This window comes from Gekko japonicus, unplaced genomic scaffold, assembly GCF_001447785.1.
Source record: "Gekko japonicus isolate JY-2015 unplaced genomic scaffold, Gekko_japonicus_V1.1 scaffold362, whole genome shotgun sequence".
NCBI classification, from domain to species: domain Eukaryota; kingdom Metazoa; phylum Chordata; class Lepidosauria; order Squamata; family Gekkonidae; genus Gekko; species Gekko japonicus.
In genome coordinates this window covers 173905-194003 of record NW_015160220.1, presented here as the reverse complement: position 1 = coordinate 194003, position 20099 = coordinate 173905, and the positions used below count along the sequence as shown (strand labels likewise).

At 40.1% G+C, this 20099-nt stretch overlaps 1 protein-coding gene across 1 annotated transcript in view; it reads right to left on the bottom strand.

The window, feature by feature from the left end:
* The window catches only part of ANK2 (ankyrin 2, neuronal), a 180017-nt gene that overhangs the window by 18740 nt on the left and 141178 nt on the right, over positions 1-20099 (bottom strand). The window contains exons 37-41 of the mRNA XM_015411007.1: positions 18539-18560; positions 8658-8732; positions 4727-4858; positions 2403-2543; positions 423-702 (exon numbers count right to left, since the gene is read on the bottom strand). Coding sequence (XP_015266493.1) covers positions 423-702; positions 2403-2543; positions 4727-4858; positions 8658-8732; positions 18539-18560 — 650 coding nt within the window. The remainder of the gene's footprint in view (positions 1-422; positions 703-2402; positions 2544-4726; positions 4859-8657; positions 8733-18538; positions 18561-20099) is intronic.

Sequence of the window (20099 nt, the reverse complement as noted above, 5' to 3'; positions counted from 1 at the left end):
CCCTACATGCATGGAACTTTTAGGTAAGATCCAAGCTATTATTTTGTAAAAGTACTGTTAAGCTTATCTGGAATCTAAAATATTTTCATTCAGTTTTGCTTAATATTTTTTAGATGTAACCTAAAATTGCTCCTCAATTCTTAATCCAAGTATCTATATGCAATTTTTTTTTTTGAATTTTGGAAATGGCTTGGCTCACCCATTTATCTGAGCAAGGGATACCTAATCATTTAGATTGTGTACATATGACATAATCAATTTCATTTATCTCTGATCACCTAAGCATGAAGGAAAACATGCAACTCTAAAAACTGCAAGTAGTTCCAAGAAAATATGTCATTTGGTCTACTCCAGAATATTTCAAAAAGAAACACCTTTTTGTCTCTTACAAACAATGACAGTACATATCTGAGGACTCTTACAAGTATTCTTGTGTAGCGGATGAATCTTCTGGCAGCTCATGAGGTTTCCCTGATAATTCAGCTTCTACCCGATCTCTGTGTGCTTGTCGTAGGAGTTCTGCAACAGGTATTTCTGCCTCAGCCCTGGATGTGCCTTCATGAAAGGATGAATAGCTGACAGAAATGTCTTCTTCAGACACAAGAGGAGGCTGATCAGACTGTTCACTATCTTTAGAAAGAGAATGTTCCTCTTCTTTTTGATCTTTTGTGCTATGTAGATCTTCATGGAGTGCAGAAAATCCTAGTGGGGAAATAAAATAAATCATCATCTGATCTTCCCATGTGAACCAATTAAGTCTACTCAGTTCAAATCTAGATCTAAGTTTGTGGTAGAACAGTGGGGTGCATGGGATTCGAGTAGTGAGATGCTACACACAAATGTTTTCCTGCTTAGAGTGCTCTTCAAGCAGTGGATTAGATGTTTTTGTTTCTCATAAATATTTTTACTTAATAATTTATATACTGCTTTTTTGCCAAACAAAATCAGGTAACCAAGGTGGGTAATGCTCATATTTCAAAGAAACAATGAAATAATCAAAACAAAGACATGAATCCAAAGAATCACAAAACAAAGCATCATAAAACATATATTGAACAGCAAACAATTTTAAAAACTTAAACTTGGCACAATAGTAAAAATAAAAATAAAATACAGAATCCAGCAATATATACCACTTAAACTGCTTAAATAAACACCACCTAAATAAAAGGGAGTCTGAAGGAAAACAGATAATGAAATAGTAAAGGGGGTGGTGGTGGAAGCTGAAGGCCAGAAGCCAGGGGCATGTGAGCTTCACAATGTAGGGTGTTCCACTGAGGAGCACTACAAAAAATGTTCTGTTGCATGCCTCAACCTGCCTAGTTTTCCTCATTAATGGCACACTGAGCAGAGCATCAGATAAGCCCCAACCAGACTGAAACAGCCAGAGGAAGTCCTTGAAGTATACTGTTCCCAAGAGGTTCCAAGCTTTAAAGGTCACAACAGCACTTTGAGCTGGTCATGGAAACAAATAAGTAACCAGGGCAATGGATACTGTAGTAATGGCAGTAGGAACCAATCACTACTTTTGCTGCTAAATTCTGGACATTTTCAACACCACTTCCATCTTGTCTGGATTAAGTCTCAACTTATTAACCCACATACATCCCTTCATCACTTTCAGACACTGGTCAGGAGTTTCTATTTCCTCTCTAGAATTATATGAAGATACAGAATTGTGTGTCATCTGCGTATTGATGATGCCTTATTCCAAAGCTCTAGATAACCTGCATGGTTTCATGAAGACTTTAAATAGTATGGCAGATGAGTTCTAATTTTGTGGAACTCCACAAACCAAGGAGCAGAGCACCAGCCACTCAATATCACCTTGTGATATCAATCCAGTAGAACAGAGACAGTATAAAACCATATACACACACCATTCTATCCAGATGGAGCAGAAGGAAACCATGGTTAATGGTATCAAAGGCCAATGCAGAAGTCTACATATGCTCACCTAGTAAGCAGATAGGCAAAGATCAGTAAGTGGGGCAAATAAGGCGTTTCAGTCCCAAAACTAGGCTGAATCCAAACTGAAAGGGACCTAGACAGTCTGAATGATATAGGTATCTCTGGAATGGAGTTGACACCACCCATTTAAACACCAAAGCGGGAAAGTTGGGTATGGGTTGAGAGTTGTTTTACATCTAATTGGTCCAGGAAGGGTTTCTTCAATAAAGGGCTGACTACTGTCGCCATTAAGATTTTCGGGACAGAAGCCTTCTGCAGTATTGTATCCTGAATGTTTGAACTCTTAATACTGAAAAAGCATTGTGCGAGGTGGTATGAATAGTCATCTACAGACTCTCTGTATATGGGATTTTTTGTCAGTTGTCTTACACATGACTTACTGAATGAATTACTGAATGATGGGGGGTATGTATGTGTGAGCTCATCCTTACCTTCACTGTGATCCAGTCCTATGGTCTGTTCAATTTCTGCATAGGTGCGACCATGTTCTCGGGAAGTTTCCACATTGCTCTCCATTAGATGAACAATATCCATACGGTTAATTTTTGTAAGACACTCTGTAAGACTTGAATCTATGATGTGGAAAAGATTGGTTTCATTTGAGTTGTGTTCAATCACTTGAAAGCCCTTCGCTGTCTTTCAGAGTCACGCAATCGTAAAGGAAGGTAGTATATCTTAATTAGCATTATCCTAATTCTAGAGATGAGTGATACATGCCTGTACATACGTACATACATACGTACATACATACATACATACATATATCCAGTGCTCTTTCCCGTTTGCAAGCCCTGAGTTAATTCAGGCCCTTGGAAAGGACAGGTTACTTACCTAAAAATGGTGGGCCACCTGTGCAGTCACAGAGAGAGCTTCAGTGTCTCTGCACTGCTCAGGAACTCCAGATATCAAGAAAACACTACAGATATCAAAGGGGTATTTGGTGTTGAAGTTCCCCCCTCTTTAGATGAGATTTTCCCTATCAGTTCACGCCATGAGCATGGGGCGAGAGTCTTTCCATTTATTTATTTCATAACTGCTACGAGAATGTGAAGCAAAGAAGGATCTCTGCAGGGGAAATAGGGTGGAATGTGTGTGACAGCACAGATGTCCACTCAAAGAAAACCAGTTACATGGAAGTAACTCATCCTTCTTCCTTGTGGTTTCTCTGCAGTCCCACACATGGGTGGCTGGGCTAGCTACACATTAGTCTACCTAAGAAGAGTGACACTAATTAGCTATATCAGGAAAATAAACAATGAAGCCCACCCCAAAGGTACATCTGCCCTAGCATGCATGTCCTGAGCACAATGATGTTGAAGTGGTGAGTTGTATTACAGCTGTGCAGTGGGAGTAAAGCCGAAAATACCAGCTGTGCCTCTGGTAGAAAGAACACATCCTGGGTCAGGTGAAATTTAACTACTTAAAGAAGGAGATGTCTGAGTACAGCAGTCATCTTTGTGTGAGAGAATGGGGCATCACAGCAGAGGCATAAGTCACAAACAGTCATTGGTTCAAATGTCTTGTACATAAGAGAGCACTATTAAAAGACTCTATGCTGGAGCAGGGGACCCAATGGATGGGTTCAAAGAGAAGACAATTATCTTTAACCAAAGGAGTAAAAAAAAACCCAGGAAATTCAGCCATATAAATATTTAACCAAGCAACAAATCAACCAAAATATTGTTAAGTCTAAAATGGAGCTAAAATAAATTAGATACACAAAGGATTTCAAACAAAACAAATCCACTTCTTGAGTAGGATTGTCCAGTGGAAGATTTTCTTATTTCCTCTGTGTTGTCATTTTTCAGTGGTAATGTCATGAAAGAATGCTTTCTCAGTATGTTGCAAGAAGAGATCTGGACACAGTGGGAAGTGTGGAAAACTGATATATGAGAAAGTGAAAGAAACCTGGAGAACAAGGGCTGACATGGCCACTGTGATGAGATCAGAATGCAACCCACCTAACTCCACTAACACTGCAACCCTGTGCAGAGTTTACACCCTTCTAAACCCATTGACTTCAATGGATTCAGAAGCATGTGAAGTCTGTTTAGATTGCACTGTAAATCAAATTAAACTACAGTCATCCCACGTAGGTGCTTTCCCCCCCACAGACTTTGCATGTTTTCAGGAATTCAGCTGTTGGGCTACATCAGAAAAGGAAAACTCCTGAACAGGTGATGAAAAAATAGCAAAACCTTCAAGAGAATTCTCCACAGAAGAAGGTCAGCCAGAGGAGAACTGAAGAGAAAAATGTTTGCCATATCACTTGGGACAGACACAAATAGTGAAAAATCCCCTCCAAGGGGGTGGGGGGTGGGAAGAGACAGGGATATCAATTTCCTTTTGGGAGATACAGGATGTCCTCAGAATGACCAAGCACGGAACTTGTGTAAGAACAGCCTCTCCTCTTCCTGCCTCATCTGTACTCTGCCTGATATACAGGTGCAGAGAATACAATACATAGTTTTGTTTACTTGTACTGCAATATGAAGAATCATTCTAGCAGAAGTTGGGGATCTGACTAAGACTATGATGTACCTATTACTTACCTCATTACAAAACTGTGCCTTTTGCTACCTGTTCCCATGCTAAACCACAGTCCTGTCTTCTCTTGGAATGTATGGTCTATCCTTCAGTTAGAATATAGTTCTTCTGTATTCATTGTGAGTTCTTCTTTTCAGTGAGGCTCATGTGTAATCTCTAGCCCCCTTTGACAGGAATAAAAGTAATTATCTGATGAAAATAAACATACCAGTAGCATGTTTCCCATCCCTTTCCAACCAATATTTCAATAGTGCATGACTCTGGTCCTGCAGTGAATTAGGATTCTCAATTCGGATCTGATGAATTTGTTCTTCTGTGAAATCCAGTTCTCTTGCTAACTCTGTGGAAGGAAATCGTTAGTTGTAAAATCTTTATGTACAAAAATGCCTTATATGAATTCTGAACACTAGCTTATCCATCCCAGGACTGGTTCAACTTTGACTGGTGGTAGCTCATCAATGCTCAGACAGGAGTTTTTAGCATATCTGCCACCTATGGTCCTTTAACTGGAGTTGTTAGATATTGAAGCAAGCACTTCAATCTCTTTTCAGTTCTTTTGTGGTTATTTTTTCCCAAAATCTGAATGCAGAGATTTCTTTCCTCTACATTATGCTTTTAAAACTTGTAGATATATATTTAAGAAGTCTGTTTCTTAACCATCATTTTTTTTAAATCTGTGGTTCTTCACCTGGAGCGCAGAGCCAGGGCCCAGGCACTAGACACAATGTGCGGAAGAAGACCCCCCCACTGGAGAGAGAGAGAGCTACACCACTTACTTACCTGGAAATCAAGACTTGTACTGACATTGAACAACACCTCTTGGACATCTCTAACTTCAGCACCTCATGATTGCGGCCCTGAATATGGCTTTTTCTGTGGGCACTAGAATACTGATTGGGGGGTACTGGGGAAGTAGTAACTGGGAGAAATCATTACCTGAAAAAGGATGTTTAATGAATGCTCTACTCCAATGCAAAAGGGAGCTGATAGGTACAGGGGTGGAATTTATCATAGTCTTTAACCTCTGTAACATCCTGAGAATTGATTAAACAAGGGCACCTATTTTCCCCACATTTACACTCATACTGTGCAATATCACAGATCAGTGAAGAACAAAACTGCACAACTCTATGAGATGTTGCAGGAAGAAAAAATTGACCAGGCTTGCATAACAGAAACATGATTGGAAGAAAGTGAAATCACCTATTACGACACAAGTGTCTGTCCCAACTAACCTCCCCTGGTTACATGGTCCTCTACCAATACCACACAACTGGAGGCATGGCTATTAACCTCTGTGAGACCTGCAACTTCTGTGGACTTCTGAGCCTCTCTGTTGCTCTTATTGGATTTACCTGCAGCCTGTGATACAGTAGATCATGCCATGCAGCAGCAGGTATCAGGGGATGTGCATTGAACTGGTTCATATTATTCCTTATGGATCAGATTTAAAGGGCTGTTATTGGAAACCAGTTGTCTTCAGTGCGGAAGCTATCTTACAGGGTTCCACCGGTGCAATTCTATCCCCCATGCTTTTCAAATTCTACATAAAGCCCTTAGGACACATCATTTGTAGTTCTGGGGTTCACTGTCACCAGTACGCTAAAGATACTCAGTTCTATATCAAAATCTCCTGGCAATGTGGTGGAGGTCTTGAATCACTGCCTGGCTGCTGTGATTAACTGGCTAAACAAGAACAAATTGAAACAAAATTCTGAAAAGACAGGTAATGCTGGTTGGGAAGGAGGACGTCTTGAAGGAGATCATTCTCTCCACTTTTGATGAAGTTCAACTGACCCTTGCTGGCTCAGTTAGAAGCCCTGGAGTTATACTGAATCCAGCTTTATTACTGGAAGAAAGAAATTAATGCAGCTGCAAAAAATGCTTTCTACTAACCCAGCCTAGCAGACAGAATGGCCCTTTACCTTGATACTGCTGACCTGGGCACCTGGATCCATGCCACAGTAACATCGAGACTAAACTAGGGATGTGCGTTCAGATATATTAAGTTGGAATATATATCTGAAAAATACCTCAGAGTTTTCCAGATATATTCAGTTCTCCAGATGGTATCCAGGGTTTTGGGATACTAGGAAATGGGTCCTGAAAAATCCCGGAAATATTTGGGAGTAAGTGGAAGTATCGGGAACAAGTGTTTTAAGGTTCTCAGGACTGTCCCCTCCCCTTTAATTTTACCGCATTTCTGTGCCTTTCCAGGGGTTGATATCAGCTGGCTATGTTGTTTTGGCTTTGACTGTGTCCTTGAAATTGGTTTTGTTGTTGTTTTGGCTTTGACTGTGTCCTTTGAAATTGGTTTTGTTGTTCTTGCAACATTGTGTTCTCTGCTGAAGTTGGTTTGTGTCAGGTTTGTGGTAGATATTCAGTTTTGACATTGCCTTAGATTCCCAGGTTGTACATTGGCTCAGGTTGTACATTAAATTGTTGTCTTCATTGTCAGGTTGTACAATTGTTGGGCTCGCAACAGGGTTTCACTTGAAACTTGGGGATTATTTAAAGGACAGACACCAGCAGCTCTGCTGCAATAATAGAGCCAAATATTACTGAAATCCTGGGGATTTCATATTTCTAGAATAGACTACTGTAACACACTGTACATTGGTCTCCCCTCAGAACCAATTTTGAAACTCCAACTTATCCAGAATGCCACAGCTTAGCTATTTTGGAGACCACGGATATTGCTCTCATTCTGCAGACACTCCACTGGCTGCCTATTTGTTACCATGCTCAATTTAAGATATTGGCTGTCACATACAAGCACTTCATGGCCTTGGTTCCTCTTATTTGCAAGACTGCTTCTCCCCTGATGCTCCATCATGACAACTTTGCTTATATCAGCAAGGGCTTCTGAGGTTGCCAACCCACAAATGGGCAAAGTCAACAACTGCCTGTACATAGGCATTCTCTGTTGTAGCTGCCACCTCATGGAATAGCCTGCCCAAGGAGGTCAGGAAAGTTCCCACTCTTCTGGCTTTCTGCGAACTATGCAAAACTGAATTATTCAAGATGGCTTTTCTGCACAGGTAATAAGGTTGTACTGTACAAAATGGCTTTCAAACTTACTTGGATAAATGATTAGGGACTGTGGAACACACTGATGTATGCAGCTTACTGTAAGTAGGACCCTATTATGTAATTTTTGTGCTGCTTAATACTTATGCTATGTTTCAGTTCTTTCTGGCAGTTCCAGACTCATAAAATCCTAATGCATTTTTTACTGAATGTCCCATTGCATAGACTGTACTAATTCACTATGTGGAACCCATCAATTGAAATGAGCTCTGTTGTGTGAGGTTGTTCCCCATTCCCAAGGTGTGAATGGGGTATTTAGACCTGCCTATTGTTCAGTGTTCCCTTTTTTATAGAAAACTAGAAGAAACGTCAATCTCTCCTTTGACGTAAGCAGGATTTATATTCTATGTATAAGTTGATCTTGTTCCTATCATGCAAACAAAGTCTAGCTTCCCTACCTGGAATGTTTTTTTCATGCTATTTTTCTTCTTTTCCTTGAAATTAACCCTGATACCAGCAACTGCTTTCTGTTATTGTACCACAACAGCATCTTAGACACGAGGTGTGACTTCTTCCTTCTATAGAAGTCCAAAATGCCACATGAAATCCCATCCCCCGGGGAGCCTTTCACACAAGAACAGGATTTCAGGGGGCACTTTGGACTGCTATGGAATAGGGGAGGAGGAAAACTGTGTTCCACAGAAGGAAATCTTTGCACCTGTGGAAACATCTAGTCTAGATCCAAGTATATCCAATAAACTGTGATTACCCAGTGATTCCCCTTGAAACATTACGGGTTGGATCCAGCGCAAGATTTCCACACATGCTAGAGCTCTTGTGCAAATGGAAATACATGAAAAAGACCACAGTAGCCATTTGCACTAAGTCAAACATATTGTATCCCCACTTGAGTGTCCACTTCACAAGATTCTGGGCAACCAATTTCCAGCTATAATATATAGGGAGGAAAGTGTTAGGTGATCCACAAGACCTAGCACAAGTGAACTGCACTACGTCCATTTATATTTTCACTTGGACATCACTGGATCCAAGCCTACCACTCAAGTTGTTTGGATGAACTAGAGAATTTCTTTCACTTCCCTGTTTACCTGTCCAGCTGAATCCAAGATGATCAGCAATATGCGCTAGTCTTTCTTCTGTTCTTTCTTGATCATCTTGTTGATCTAAAATAAGGCCAAATAAAAGAGATGTCATAAAAACCCTTCAGCAGAACTGATAGACCTTAACAAAGGAAACTCCAGAAAATAAGGCCAGTGTTTTTTAAACAGTAGGCACTTTCAAAGGAAACTTAGGGTTTTGCTAAGTGTCTAGACTGGAAATATTTGAGCGCACTTTCAATAAAGTGGCCATTTAACCAGGTGAGAGATCAAAAGCTTTGGAAAACACTGACCAAAATTTTATCTTGGAGTTCCTATAAAATCCCTACACACTTAAAATAATATAGGATGAAGGGAGAGGTGAATTTTTTGCTGAACAAGAGATGCATTTTTCCATGCCTCTTTAGTTAATGGCACATAGCTATCAAACGGCAAGTTCAGTTTTAATTGTTTTATCACAAGCCCTAAGGTACTTATTTTTAAATCCTAATTACTGCATCATTCCAAAGGAACTCTGAATTATACTATTTAATAATATGCTGGGCATCCAGCAGAATGTTTATTCTTGTCAACTGTGTAGGTTATATTTGCTAAAAGTTTCCACACTGGAAATTATTTACAAAGTAGGCATGGAAAAAGAAAAGTACGCTTCTTCTTGGGAGTATTTGCCTCAAAGCAGGAATTCATATTCTCAACAGCCAATGTGATACCTGCAGAGTTTGAGTTTTTGTTTTCCCAAGAGTGCCATTTTGGATTACACATGAAGTCTGATAGGAAGTATGTCCAAAATTTAGTTATCACATTTGTCCTTAGAGAAATGTAATAGTATTACTTCCATAAATTCAGTGCTTAAACATAGTCTTTAGTTAATTAATGGTGTCAAGCAGACACAGTAATTTTATCTAGTTTTTCTGTGTCAAATTCAACTAGAGCAAATAAAAACTAAAAACTAAAATCTGCATGGTCAGCTGTGTTACAAGTGAAAAAATACATTTGTTAATGTTTGACAACATTAACAAAGTACTTCTTAAAAATTAAAAATCGATTGTGTTTTGTGTTTCATACACATTTGCAGTGTGCAATCTTGAGATTGTTTCAGAAAGCTGTTTTGTGTTTCATAAAGTGTGCAATCTTGAGATTGTTTCAGAAACGGTAAAATACATACACAGCACACAAAAAACAGAGCTTACACACAACACATTAACAATCACAGGAAGCTTGTTAAAAAGACACAAAACCACACACAAAAAGCAACAGAAAGAAAGAGAAGAAACAACAAACAAAGTATTGCAATTCATGACATGCGTAGCAAAGGGAATCTCAGTAGCTGACAAATACCTTCAACATGATCAGGGACATTTTCATCAGGAATACGCTCAATCTGAGTCTCAATGGACTCATCCCAAATGGGCCTGGTGTCAAAGATGTCCTCGGCAACTGACTGCTGGGTCTCAATGGATGGCACATTTTCAATAACCGAAACTTCTAGGGCGCTACTACTTTCATCATCTGAAACTAATTCTTGTTCTCTCTCTGATTGTATAAGTCTATCCACTAACTTGGAAGCTTCATCACTAATCTCTTCAAAGAATTCTATGGAGTTTTTGTAAAGTTCAAAAAAATGTTCCTTACTTTCTTTTGAGGGACTAAGACCACTGCGGGAAGCTGAGGTGCTTCTGCTCTTAATAGGCAATCGCGAAGAAAATATCTTTGGCTGGGCAGTCATCAGCTCGTCTGATTCTAGCTCAAGCTTCATCTCACCAACCCTCTGTCTGGCCTCTGCTTCTGCCTCAGCAGCATAGCTTCTAGCTTTGACTGAACGCTTAGCTTTTGAGTCCATGGAGGCACTTGCATCTGATTCAGATTTGCTTCTGCTATCTTGTTTCATAGGATGTTTGCATGTTATGTCATGAGCTTTAGGTGACTCTGGCTTCCAGACCGATGTCTCTGTGTACATACATTCTTGCTCAACTCTTTGGAAAATTCCTTTGACTGGAATTTTTGACTTTGGTTTGGATTCATCACCCTGTGATTCTTCTAGGTTGCCCATAATGTCATCTGAAGGGAGGCAATCAACTTCTGAAAGGTGAGTTGTCCTTATAGGGATTTTGGATTTGCCTTCAGAAGGAGGCATACTTTCCATGACAGCAGTAGGGATTTCTATGACGGATTTCTGCTCCTCTGGGGAGGAGTCTGGAGAATCATCTTCCTGTTCAGAATATACAGACCGTGTGACTGTTGAAAAATCTAACTGTACATCAATCACAGTCTGCTCAGGAGAGATGGGGAAAGGCACCTGAGAGCTGTCAAACATGTCACCAGTGTCAACTCCAGAGAAGCGGTCAGCATCAGAGGCAACAGGTTCTTTCTTTGGTGACTTTGATGAGGCAGAAATACCCATCTTAATAGGAATTCTAGATTTAACATCCCCCTTTGTTGTATAAGAATTGGAGCTGTCATCTTCCACTGTAGGTGTAAGTGAACTTTTTATAGGGGTATCAGCTTCATCAAATTCAGAAGATGCAGATGGCACTGGGGGCAGTTCTAACTGGGGAGATTCCACACCTTCAGCTTCTCTCATTTCTTCAGATAATGACACCTCTTCCTGAGACTGCTGACCCATTTGAAAAAAGTGCAAGTTTTCATCAGAATAATTCCTCTTGGTCATGTCAATAGCACCACTCCTTGTCATTTCAAACAATTTACCTTCCTGGAAAAGAAAGGGGTTTGGTTCACTGGTAGGTGTCCCTTCTTCTGTAGGAGTCCTGGCAGGTGTAGTATCAGGTGTGGTGCCTTGTGACCTTCGGTCTACCATTAAGCCAAATATCTTCTGTTCTTCTTCTTTCACTCGAGCCTCAAAAGCATCATCATCTTCACGTATTTCACTCCACTTATCCGAATCCACATCTGTCCTGGTTATGATTACTTGGCTGATAATTTTCTCAGCTTCCTCTCTGATATCTTGTAAAGCAGCTTCATCAAGAGATGCAGGGTCTGCTGTCGAAGGCATTGGAGTTGATTGTTTTTGGAAGATATCCATGTGCTTGGATTCAATCTCCATATAGACCTCTTCTGAAGTGTAAACCTCAGAACCTGCCAATGCTGGTCTATGAAGGGAGCCTGTTACTCTTCTTTCATCTGTGAAGGTAGTTTTTAGTTCAGCAGAACAATCATCCCCAGACAACTGGTCTTGTATCATCCTTGAATCAATTCCTATACTTATTTCAGTGCTAGTAAAAAAATGTTGTGAGGGAACATTTTCATAAGGGCTTGTTATAGTCAGAGCACTACCTTCATCAGCATCTTCAACGTAACTGCAACATTCACCCTTTTGGGTGGTCAGAGATGAATATTCTGAGGAGTGCTCTGTGCTACAAGAATCCCTTTGTGCTATCTCAAAACCTATGTCAGTTCTAACCATACTTCTTTCTGAAGGGGAATGTATTGGTGAAACATCAGCAGCCAATTCATCACTTTTGGATGCACAACAATGAGAGGCACCAGGTACACAAGAACCCTCTGTACATCCCGTATCAGTGAGGTCTTGGTGCGGTACCCTCTGAGCTGCTGCATCTTCTTCCAAATCATACTGATGGTGCAATGCCTCTGAGATCTGATTCAGATCAGTTACTTTCTGGGCATCATCACCAACAGAGTGGTAGAAAGCCTCCTCGGGGTGCATTACAGGACCATTTGGGCTAACTGTATCACTTTCATCTGTGCTGTAGCACTTCGATTCACTAGCCTGTGCTATGATGCTAGCATCAGAGGCAAGAGAGGTATCACCAGACATTTTTGCCTCCTCTGCTGGTTTATCTGATTCTGTGTTCTCCTCCTCAGTACTGAAAGCCTGCTGTTTGGGCTCAATAGGCTGAAACTCTGTTTCTTCAGGACTGGAACTGGAATCCATATTGCAAAGATGAGGTGATGGAGGCTGCACTCGAATTACAGGGTCCAGTAAAAGCCCTGAGTCAGCTTCTTTTTTCAGTTTTGTCAGTTCTGGCTCACTCTCTGAAGAGGAAGAAGTCTTTCTAGATTCAGCTGCAGAGGTCACTATGGCAGGAACATCATTATATTTGTCAGTGGTTGGAGGTGCAACTTCAGCTTCAGGAGTGGTTTCCCGATCAGAAGCTGAAACAATATCGTCTGCTTGAGAATCCTTCTTACAGTCTCTCTTCTGCTTTTCTTCCTGGTCCAGCTCATCAAACATTTTAATTTTGGTCACCATTTTGAACATCTCTTCTTCTGGTGTAAACCTTTTCTTTGGCTCCCCTTCTAAATCATCTTCTGGTTCTTCATTGACTTCTGGGATCACAGCTGATTTGGATATGTTTGATAGTACCTGTGAATCTGCTAATTTGGGAGTGATTTCATAACTAATTTCCTCGGAGCTCGGAGTCTCTGGTGAAAGAGGACTTTTGCCTGAGCTCTCCATCAATGATGTTTGTTCCAAGCTGTCATCTTCAGCACTTCCATCAGGGTCTCGCAAAAGCCTGGACCGTACAGGTGCCAGCTCAGGGAAATTTTCTGCTTTGGCAGGGGCAGTCTGAATGAGACCAGGTCCTGGAAGAATTCCAATCTTTGACTTTTGCTCTACAGGGCTGCTTTCCAAAGAATCACGACAGGGAGATTCCTTGGTAGGACTAGGCTCAAGGGAATCGGGTGTTTTGCGTGATGAATTATCTTCCAACACTGGGCTTGCTTCCAGTGAATCTTTATGGCTTATAGCTATGGATTCATCAGCAACTGGGCTAAGACCTTCACTCTCATGGCTAGAAAGCAAAAGTTCCAGTCCTTTACTAACAGTTTGGTGTACCGGGTCTGAATCCTTCTCTTTCTCTAAAGAAGTGTCATGTATTTCATTCAACTTAGTTAAATGTCCTTGTGTGGTAGGCACTGATACCTCATCCCTGACAGAATGCTTACTAATAGAAATTGAGCTAGGATCTGTACATGTGTCTGTCTCTTCCTTGGAAGCTGTAATTTGTAATTCTTTTGACAAATGATGGCAATCAGACTCTACAGTCTCTGTGATGTCTTTTAGGCCTTTGTCAGAAATTGTTCTTTCAACTTTTGTTGGAGAACGTTCCTTTGGTGAATGTGGTTCTGGTGTTTTCTGCACTGCACTGGCTAGTTCTGTTTCTTCCAACTGACCAAGAGTTTCTGTTTTCTTTGGTGAGAAAGACAGGCTCTCGGGGCTTGTTTCTGGAGTTTCTGCCAGGCCCTCATGCTTATAACTTTCCTCAGAGCTGATCTGTGGGGTTCCATCAAGCAGGCTACCAATCGGAGAATCTGCTATGCCTTCATGCTTAAGGCTCTCTGAGCTGCCATCCAAAGCACCACTTTGCAAGGAGAGGGTGGGCAAAAACCCATCTTTCACATATTCTGATGGAAATGTAACATTGAATGGACTGGTCAGTACTTGATCTAAGTGAAGCTCACCTTCCTCAGTAATTGAAATGTGCCGGAACTGTTGGTATTTGTCATTGTCCTCAAGTTCTTCCTTTATGACAGCAGAAAAATCTGTTGAAGTCTTTCTGTCAGGGCTGATCTGGAGTTCAGTCTCTCCATGGTCCTCAAATGTCAAGGTCACATCCTTAGTAGTTTCATCATCAGCTATGACTACTGCAGAAAGTTTTTTGTCAATCTTGCCACTCTGCTCTTTTGCCTGTTGTGTGGCTGAATCTCCTTTCAAAGTTATGTCAGGAATACCCTGTGCCTCTTTTTTAGATTGCAAACCTACCTCTGCCTGAGGTTCCTGGCTTTTTTTGCTCTTGGGACTCTCTTTTCTGGATGCCTCTTTTTGTGTCAATGCTTGTTTCTTTTCACTCTCCACCTGAGTGACCCCTTTCTTAGCTGGCTCTTTGTCAGAGGTCTGCTGTTTCTGCTTTATAGACTTATGCTCAAAAAGTCCAGCTTTATGCTTCGATGGGTCTTGGCCTGACTGGAAGGCTTTCATCAGTTCACGAACAGACATAGTTTCTTCAAGTCTTTCTGTTTTGGAAGATGGTGACACTGGAGGCTTCCTAGCTGTGGGAGAAATAGGCGGTTTCTTAGATGTGGGCGAAGGTGGCTTCTTAGCTGTGGGTGAAACAGCTTTCTTGGCAGCTGGAGAAGAGGAGAGTTTCGAGGCAGAGGGAGAAGATGGTGATTTTGAGGCAGAGGGAGAAGATGGTGATTTTGAGGCAGTAGAAGATGGTAGTCTTGAGGCAGCAGGAGACACTGGTGATTTTGAGGCAGCAGGAGACGCTGATGATTTTGAGGCAGCAGGGGACGCTGGTGATTTTGAGGCAGCAGGAGACGCTGGTGATTTTGAGGCAGCAGGAGACGCTGGGAGCTTTGTTTTGTAAACAGTTTTTTTAACTTGTGATGGCTTTGAAACAGGCTTTTCAGATGCCCCATCTTTTCCTGGAAGCCTGACAGGTAATTTTGAACGTCCCTTCTGCTCATCCTCCACTCGCTTCTGAAGAGCTTTTACTTTATCTTTGATTGAGCCAATGGGAGTTTCTTCTATTACAGGAGACACAGCCTTTACTTTGGAAGGCTCTGCAGGGGCTAGCCCTTGATCTTCATCTAAAGACTCCTCAGAGCTAAACTTTGCTACCCCTGATGGTGCTTCTTTTCCTTGAGCTTCCTTGTCCTTTGGCTTTTGTTTTTCTTTCAATTTCTTTCTAACTGTTTTTTTAATTTCCAAGGTAGGTTTGCACTGATCTTGTTTCTCCTGGCTCTCAACAGCTGCAGAACCTTGCCCACCTTTGTCAGAAGCTCTGCTTACAACAACGGCTTCAAATCTCTCAGCTACTGCATCTTCTTGAAAAGTCTGTGGCTGTACTTTGTTAAGTGACACATATGCATTGAGATCCTTGCTGAGATAATCTACCATCCCTGACATATCTTTCTTTTCTTTCTCTGGTTTTCCTTCACCTATTCTGATTTCGACACAGGTAGGCTCTATGGCTTCCAAAGGAACATTTTGTTTGGCCTCTTCAATTTCTTCATCACTTACAACAACCCATTCTTCTTCTATCAACTGTGTTTCAGAACTGGATCTCTTAACAGTTGGCTGTTCTCTGGGGCAGCTTCCGCTTCTCAGAATTTCATTGACTTTCTCTAAGTCTTCTTTAACTCTTTCCACAATTTCAAAAGGTTCTCCTGGTTCTTCATCCGCAGCTTTCACAAGATCTTTCACCTTAATGGAGCCTGACTTTTCAGAAGCATCTGTTGTCAAGATGGCAGTCATTTTGATCAAGTCTTGTTTCATCTCAGAGACTTCAGAAAGCAAATCTGGACTGGCTAGCACAGGGACTTCATTGACAAGATGACTTTTCAGGATCGATGTTTCAGTTGATTCTGTTTCATCATCATCTTTTATGCAAATGGGGGAAAAACATTGAAAATAAATGGAAATCAAAAATAGAGATTGAAAAACGTAATCAGGACTGAAATCACTGTCTTTGATTGCAGCAGTAGGAGAGTCAACAAAATGGTCTGGGTATGGTGGATCCACAAATCTGAGGGTGAAAAAAAAAGCAAAGCAAAGCTAACGGGAAAAACTGAAAAGGAAAGTGGGCAGGAAATAACTTGCTTAGTTTTTGCAGTACAGCACATCCACACATACAACACCGAAGCTTTTGTAAACCAAGAACATTATAAAAACAAGGATGGAGGGGGAAAAAAGAACAGTGAATTTTTCACACAAAGGCATCTCAAGATTGTTCAGGTGTTACAGACCAATGTTCAAATAAAAATACAGAAGAACAAAAGGGGGGGGGCTTTGTAATTGATTGAAAGTGGATCTCCTCTAAGAGAAAGCCAGTGATAGCAAACTGTCAGAACCAAAATTAAACACTTTTGCATAATAATCAAAAGTCCAAAATTCCGTATTTACATTTAATTATGCAATACTCTATGATAAACAAAAATACATTGATATCTGAGGCAGCTGCAAACCGGCATTTCATCTAAGGGGAATATGTGACATCCAAACAGGGATACGCACACACAGACTTTGGTGTCAAGAGGCATGGTCCTTTCCTTGGAACATCCTCGTTGTTCAAAACAAATAATGAATAGATCAAAGGAAAGAAATCAAAATAAAGGAAGAATAAGAGGGAAGGAAAACTCAAATAGTGAGTAGCTCAACAGTGAATTTCAAGGTTAGAAAAAATGTAATGCACAGCACCCAAAGACATTCATACAGGGCACATATACGCAAACATACACACAATATAATATGTAAGCCAAGTTATTTCCATGCAAAGCAAAGCTGTTGCATACATTGCAGGGTAAGTATCCTTACATTGGAAAACAAAAACAAAACCTAAATGGATATAAATGAAAAAGGCATAAAATTATAGGCAATATACTGTGGTGAAGTGTTTATTTACTTCCTAGAATCAACGTGTAAAGTATCATGTTTGGAAATAATTTAGAAAGGTGACAATATAGAAGAGAGTTAGAAGTGATGGAGGGGAATCTTACATCAGGAAATATATAAATATCTATGCTATGGAAAACTCAGTTTTTCAATGAACAAATTTTGTTACAACTCTTACAAGACCCTCAGAGCTGTGTGAAATAAACTGTGAGATTGTGGGCCAACCAGTAAACTTTATGGATAACAGAAGGATGTGGGAGGGGGACTAAGGAGTCCACTTAGGAAAGAGGCAAAAAAGAGAGAAGCCTGACCAGAGTGAAACCACAGTCCAGCCAACAAATGAGCAGAAATCAGAATGCAACCAGGTCACCGTAAGGTTCCAGTTTAATTTCCCTACCCTGACCCGTTTAGCCCCATTGTGCTTGATATGTCAATTCAAGTCTCCAAAAGTTTTTCTCAGTAAACTAGGACTTCATTCTTAGGTCCTGCTTCTAGTTAAGAGCTGCCTGTATTAGGACCATGGGTAACAAAAAAAAATGATCAAGAACAATCTTTCTAGTAATGGAGTTCATTATTCACAGTACTGAGAGCCATCTATTTCAGAGTATTGTCACAAATAGAGATGCAGTTCAATTGGCTACACTGGGGGACTTTCCATTTTAACACCCAGTGTTAGGGTACTTTGCAGGATATATGCACGGTAATGGGGGACAAAAAGTATGGTCAGCCAAAGGTGAGCACTTTAACACTTTATCGAAATCAATGGGCTCTAGAAGTTTGTAAATATGCCTAGATCATATTCACTGTATTTCAGTGTTCAGTGGTGACGTGGTATACACCTCCTCAGAAGAGATTTAAGTGGACTGCCTTCATTTGAATTTTAACTAAGAGAAGTTTTGCCAAAATAATTCTTTGTTATTGAATATCTAGATACAAATGTCCCCTTTTCTTTTTAGTTCAACCTTTAGTTTCCAACTAGGAAGAGAGTTCTAAGCCATAAATATGCTGGAAAACAAACTTCACCACAGTAATAGGGAGGGGGAGTGAATGGAATCTGGTTATTGAGAACAGTATCACTTTTATGTGCATACATTTAATATAAACAGTTCAATGAAGCAATTTAAGTAGTTTGTAGAAGATTTTATTTCTAAAAAGTGATACTGTAATTTATTTTAAAAACACAATATGTCAAACATACAAAAATAATTTTTTAAAAAATCATAAAATGGGGGATTTAAACAAATCTAACAGCAATAGCAGGGTAACCAGGGGATGTCAAAAGGAAAGTGAATGCTTAGATGAACTGTCTTACTGTTTTAATTTGTAACTATTAGTAACACACTAAATAACACATGAAGCTTAATATATAATATTGTTCTGCTGAGAAAATTAATATTGTCATCAGTGGTAATTAGAGTCTGCAATCTCTTGCATGCTTAACTTTATTAGTAGGCTATTTTTGTGCTTGCCATTGGGTTTTTAATTAAAATCTTACGTTTTTCTGAAGTTGTATCAATCTGAAAAAGAACACAAACAGAGTGAAATGATTTGTCTCACCTGTCCTAGTGGAACGTTTCTGGAACATCAGCGAAAATAAAATGCATCCCAGATGTGCAAAACGTGAGGTCTGATTCTCAACACACACCCTTGGAAGTAATCCCCCCTGAGATCAGTGAGGCTTATTTCCCCAAAAGTAAGCTTAGCAGTGTAGCTTCATTGTTTATCAGACCACATGAATTCTAAAGGAGTCTGTCATGCTATTAAGTCACTAGTAAAACTAAATAGTAAAAGCTGAAACATACATAACTGAACTTGACAGAGAGAAACGATGAACCCAGTGGAAGGGGCAAACACGTTACTTTTTATCCAGCAATAATGAGAACATCAGAACAATATTTTAAGAAATCAGTTAGCAGCAAGAGTGGGAAGACAGACATAGCTTGGAAAAACCTAAAAAAACAAAACCCCAAACCCCTAGATGCATAACATAAGCAATAGCTGGTGTCTGATTATGACCAGAATTCTGATCTACAGTCTATATCCTTACATAAATTATTAAGTGATAATATTCAGTTTTAATACAGATTAAATAATAATAGATTAGCAGATTAGATACTGCTAATCTATTATTAATATATTCCCTTTTATCTTTCTCTAACACATGGACTCAAGGTGAATTCCAAATCAATGAAATAAACTGATAAGTGAAATAAAGATGGACTTACACATAGTAATTTTGAAATGCCCAAGACCAATATTTGGAATTAATAATACTTTGATACTGGATACTATTATGAGCTTTACACTCTGTACACTAGTTAATCATCACTAGATTGCCTTGGTGCAAGAAATCTTATGCAAGACAACAACAGATGCAATTTGTCTGGGAATCAGAGATGACTCCTAACCTGTGGCATCTCCAACAGAAAAAGACTCCAACATTATGTCCTAGATAAGGGAAGGGAAGGGCACAGAACATAGCGGCCTAAGAGGTCAACTATTCACCATCTGATGGGCGCAATCATTCCATTAAAGTGGGATTCAAGTGTTAATATAGGTAAACAGGACACAGATGTCAGTGTTCACATCTAAGTGGAAGACTTTTGTTTAGCTATGGCAGCACAAATTGCTTGTTGTCTTTCATCAAAAGCCACTTGACAGGAACAGGAACTTGACAGGCATTATGATCAGTAAACTGATTGCAAATTCCCAACAAAGATTTTCTCTGGATCATTTTGTGCAACAACTGAGATACAGAGTAACAATTAAGTGCAAATCATGTCAGGCCTTTCATATTCAAAGAGTTCCAAAATGTTTCCAACAGCATACTCCTCTCTCTCTTTTTGCTAGAGGCCAACTGATTTGGTAGCACTCAAAATGACAGTAATCTTTTGTTTGTTTCTGCAGCTAAGCAATCTAGAAGGTATTTCCAAGACTTCAAGCTATAGTTTCTCATTTAGTCACTGATTTAAAGTAAATATAAAAGAAAGATGCACACAGTGATGTCACTGGGCTTTCCTGCTCCTTTTTGGGTCATTTGCTTCTCCCCAAAAAAC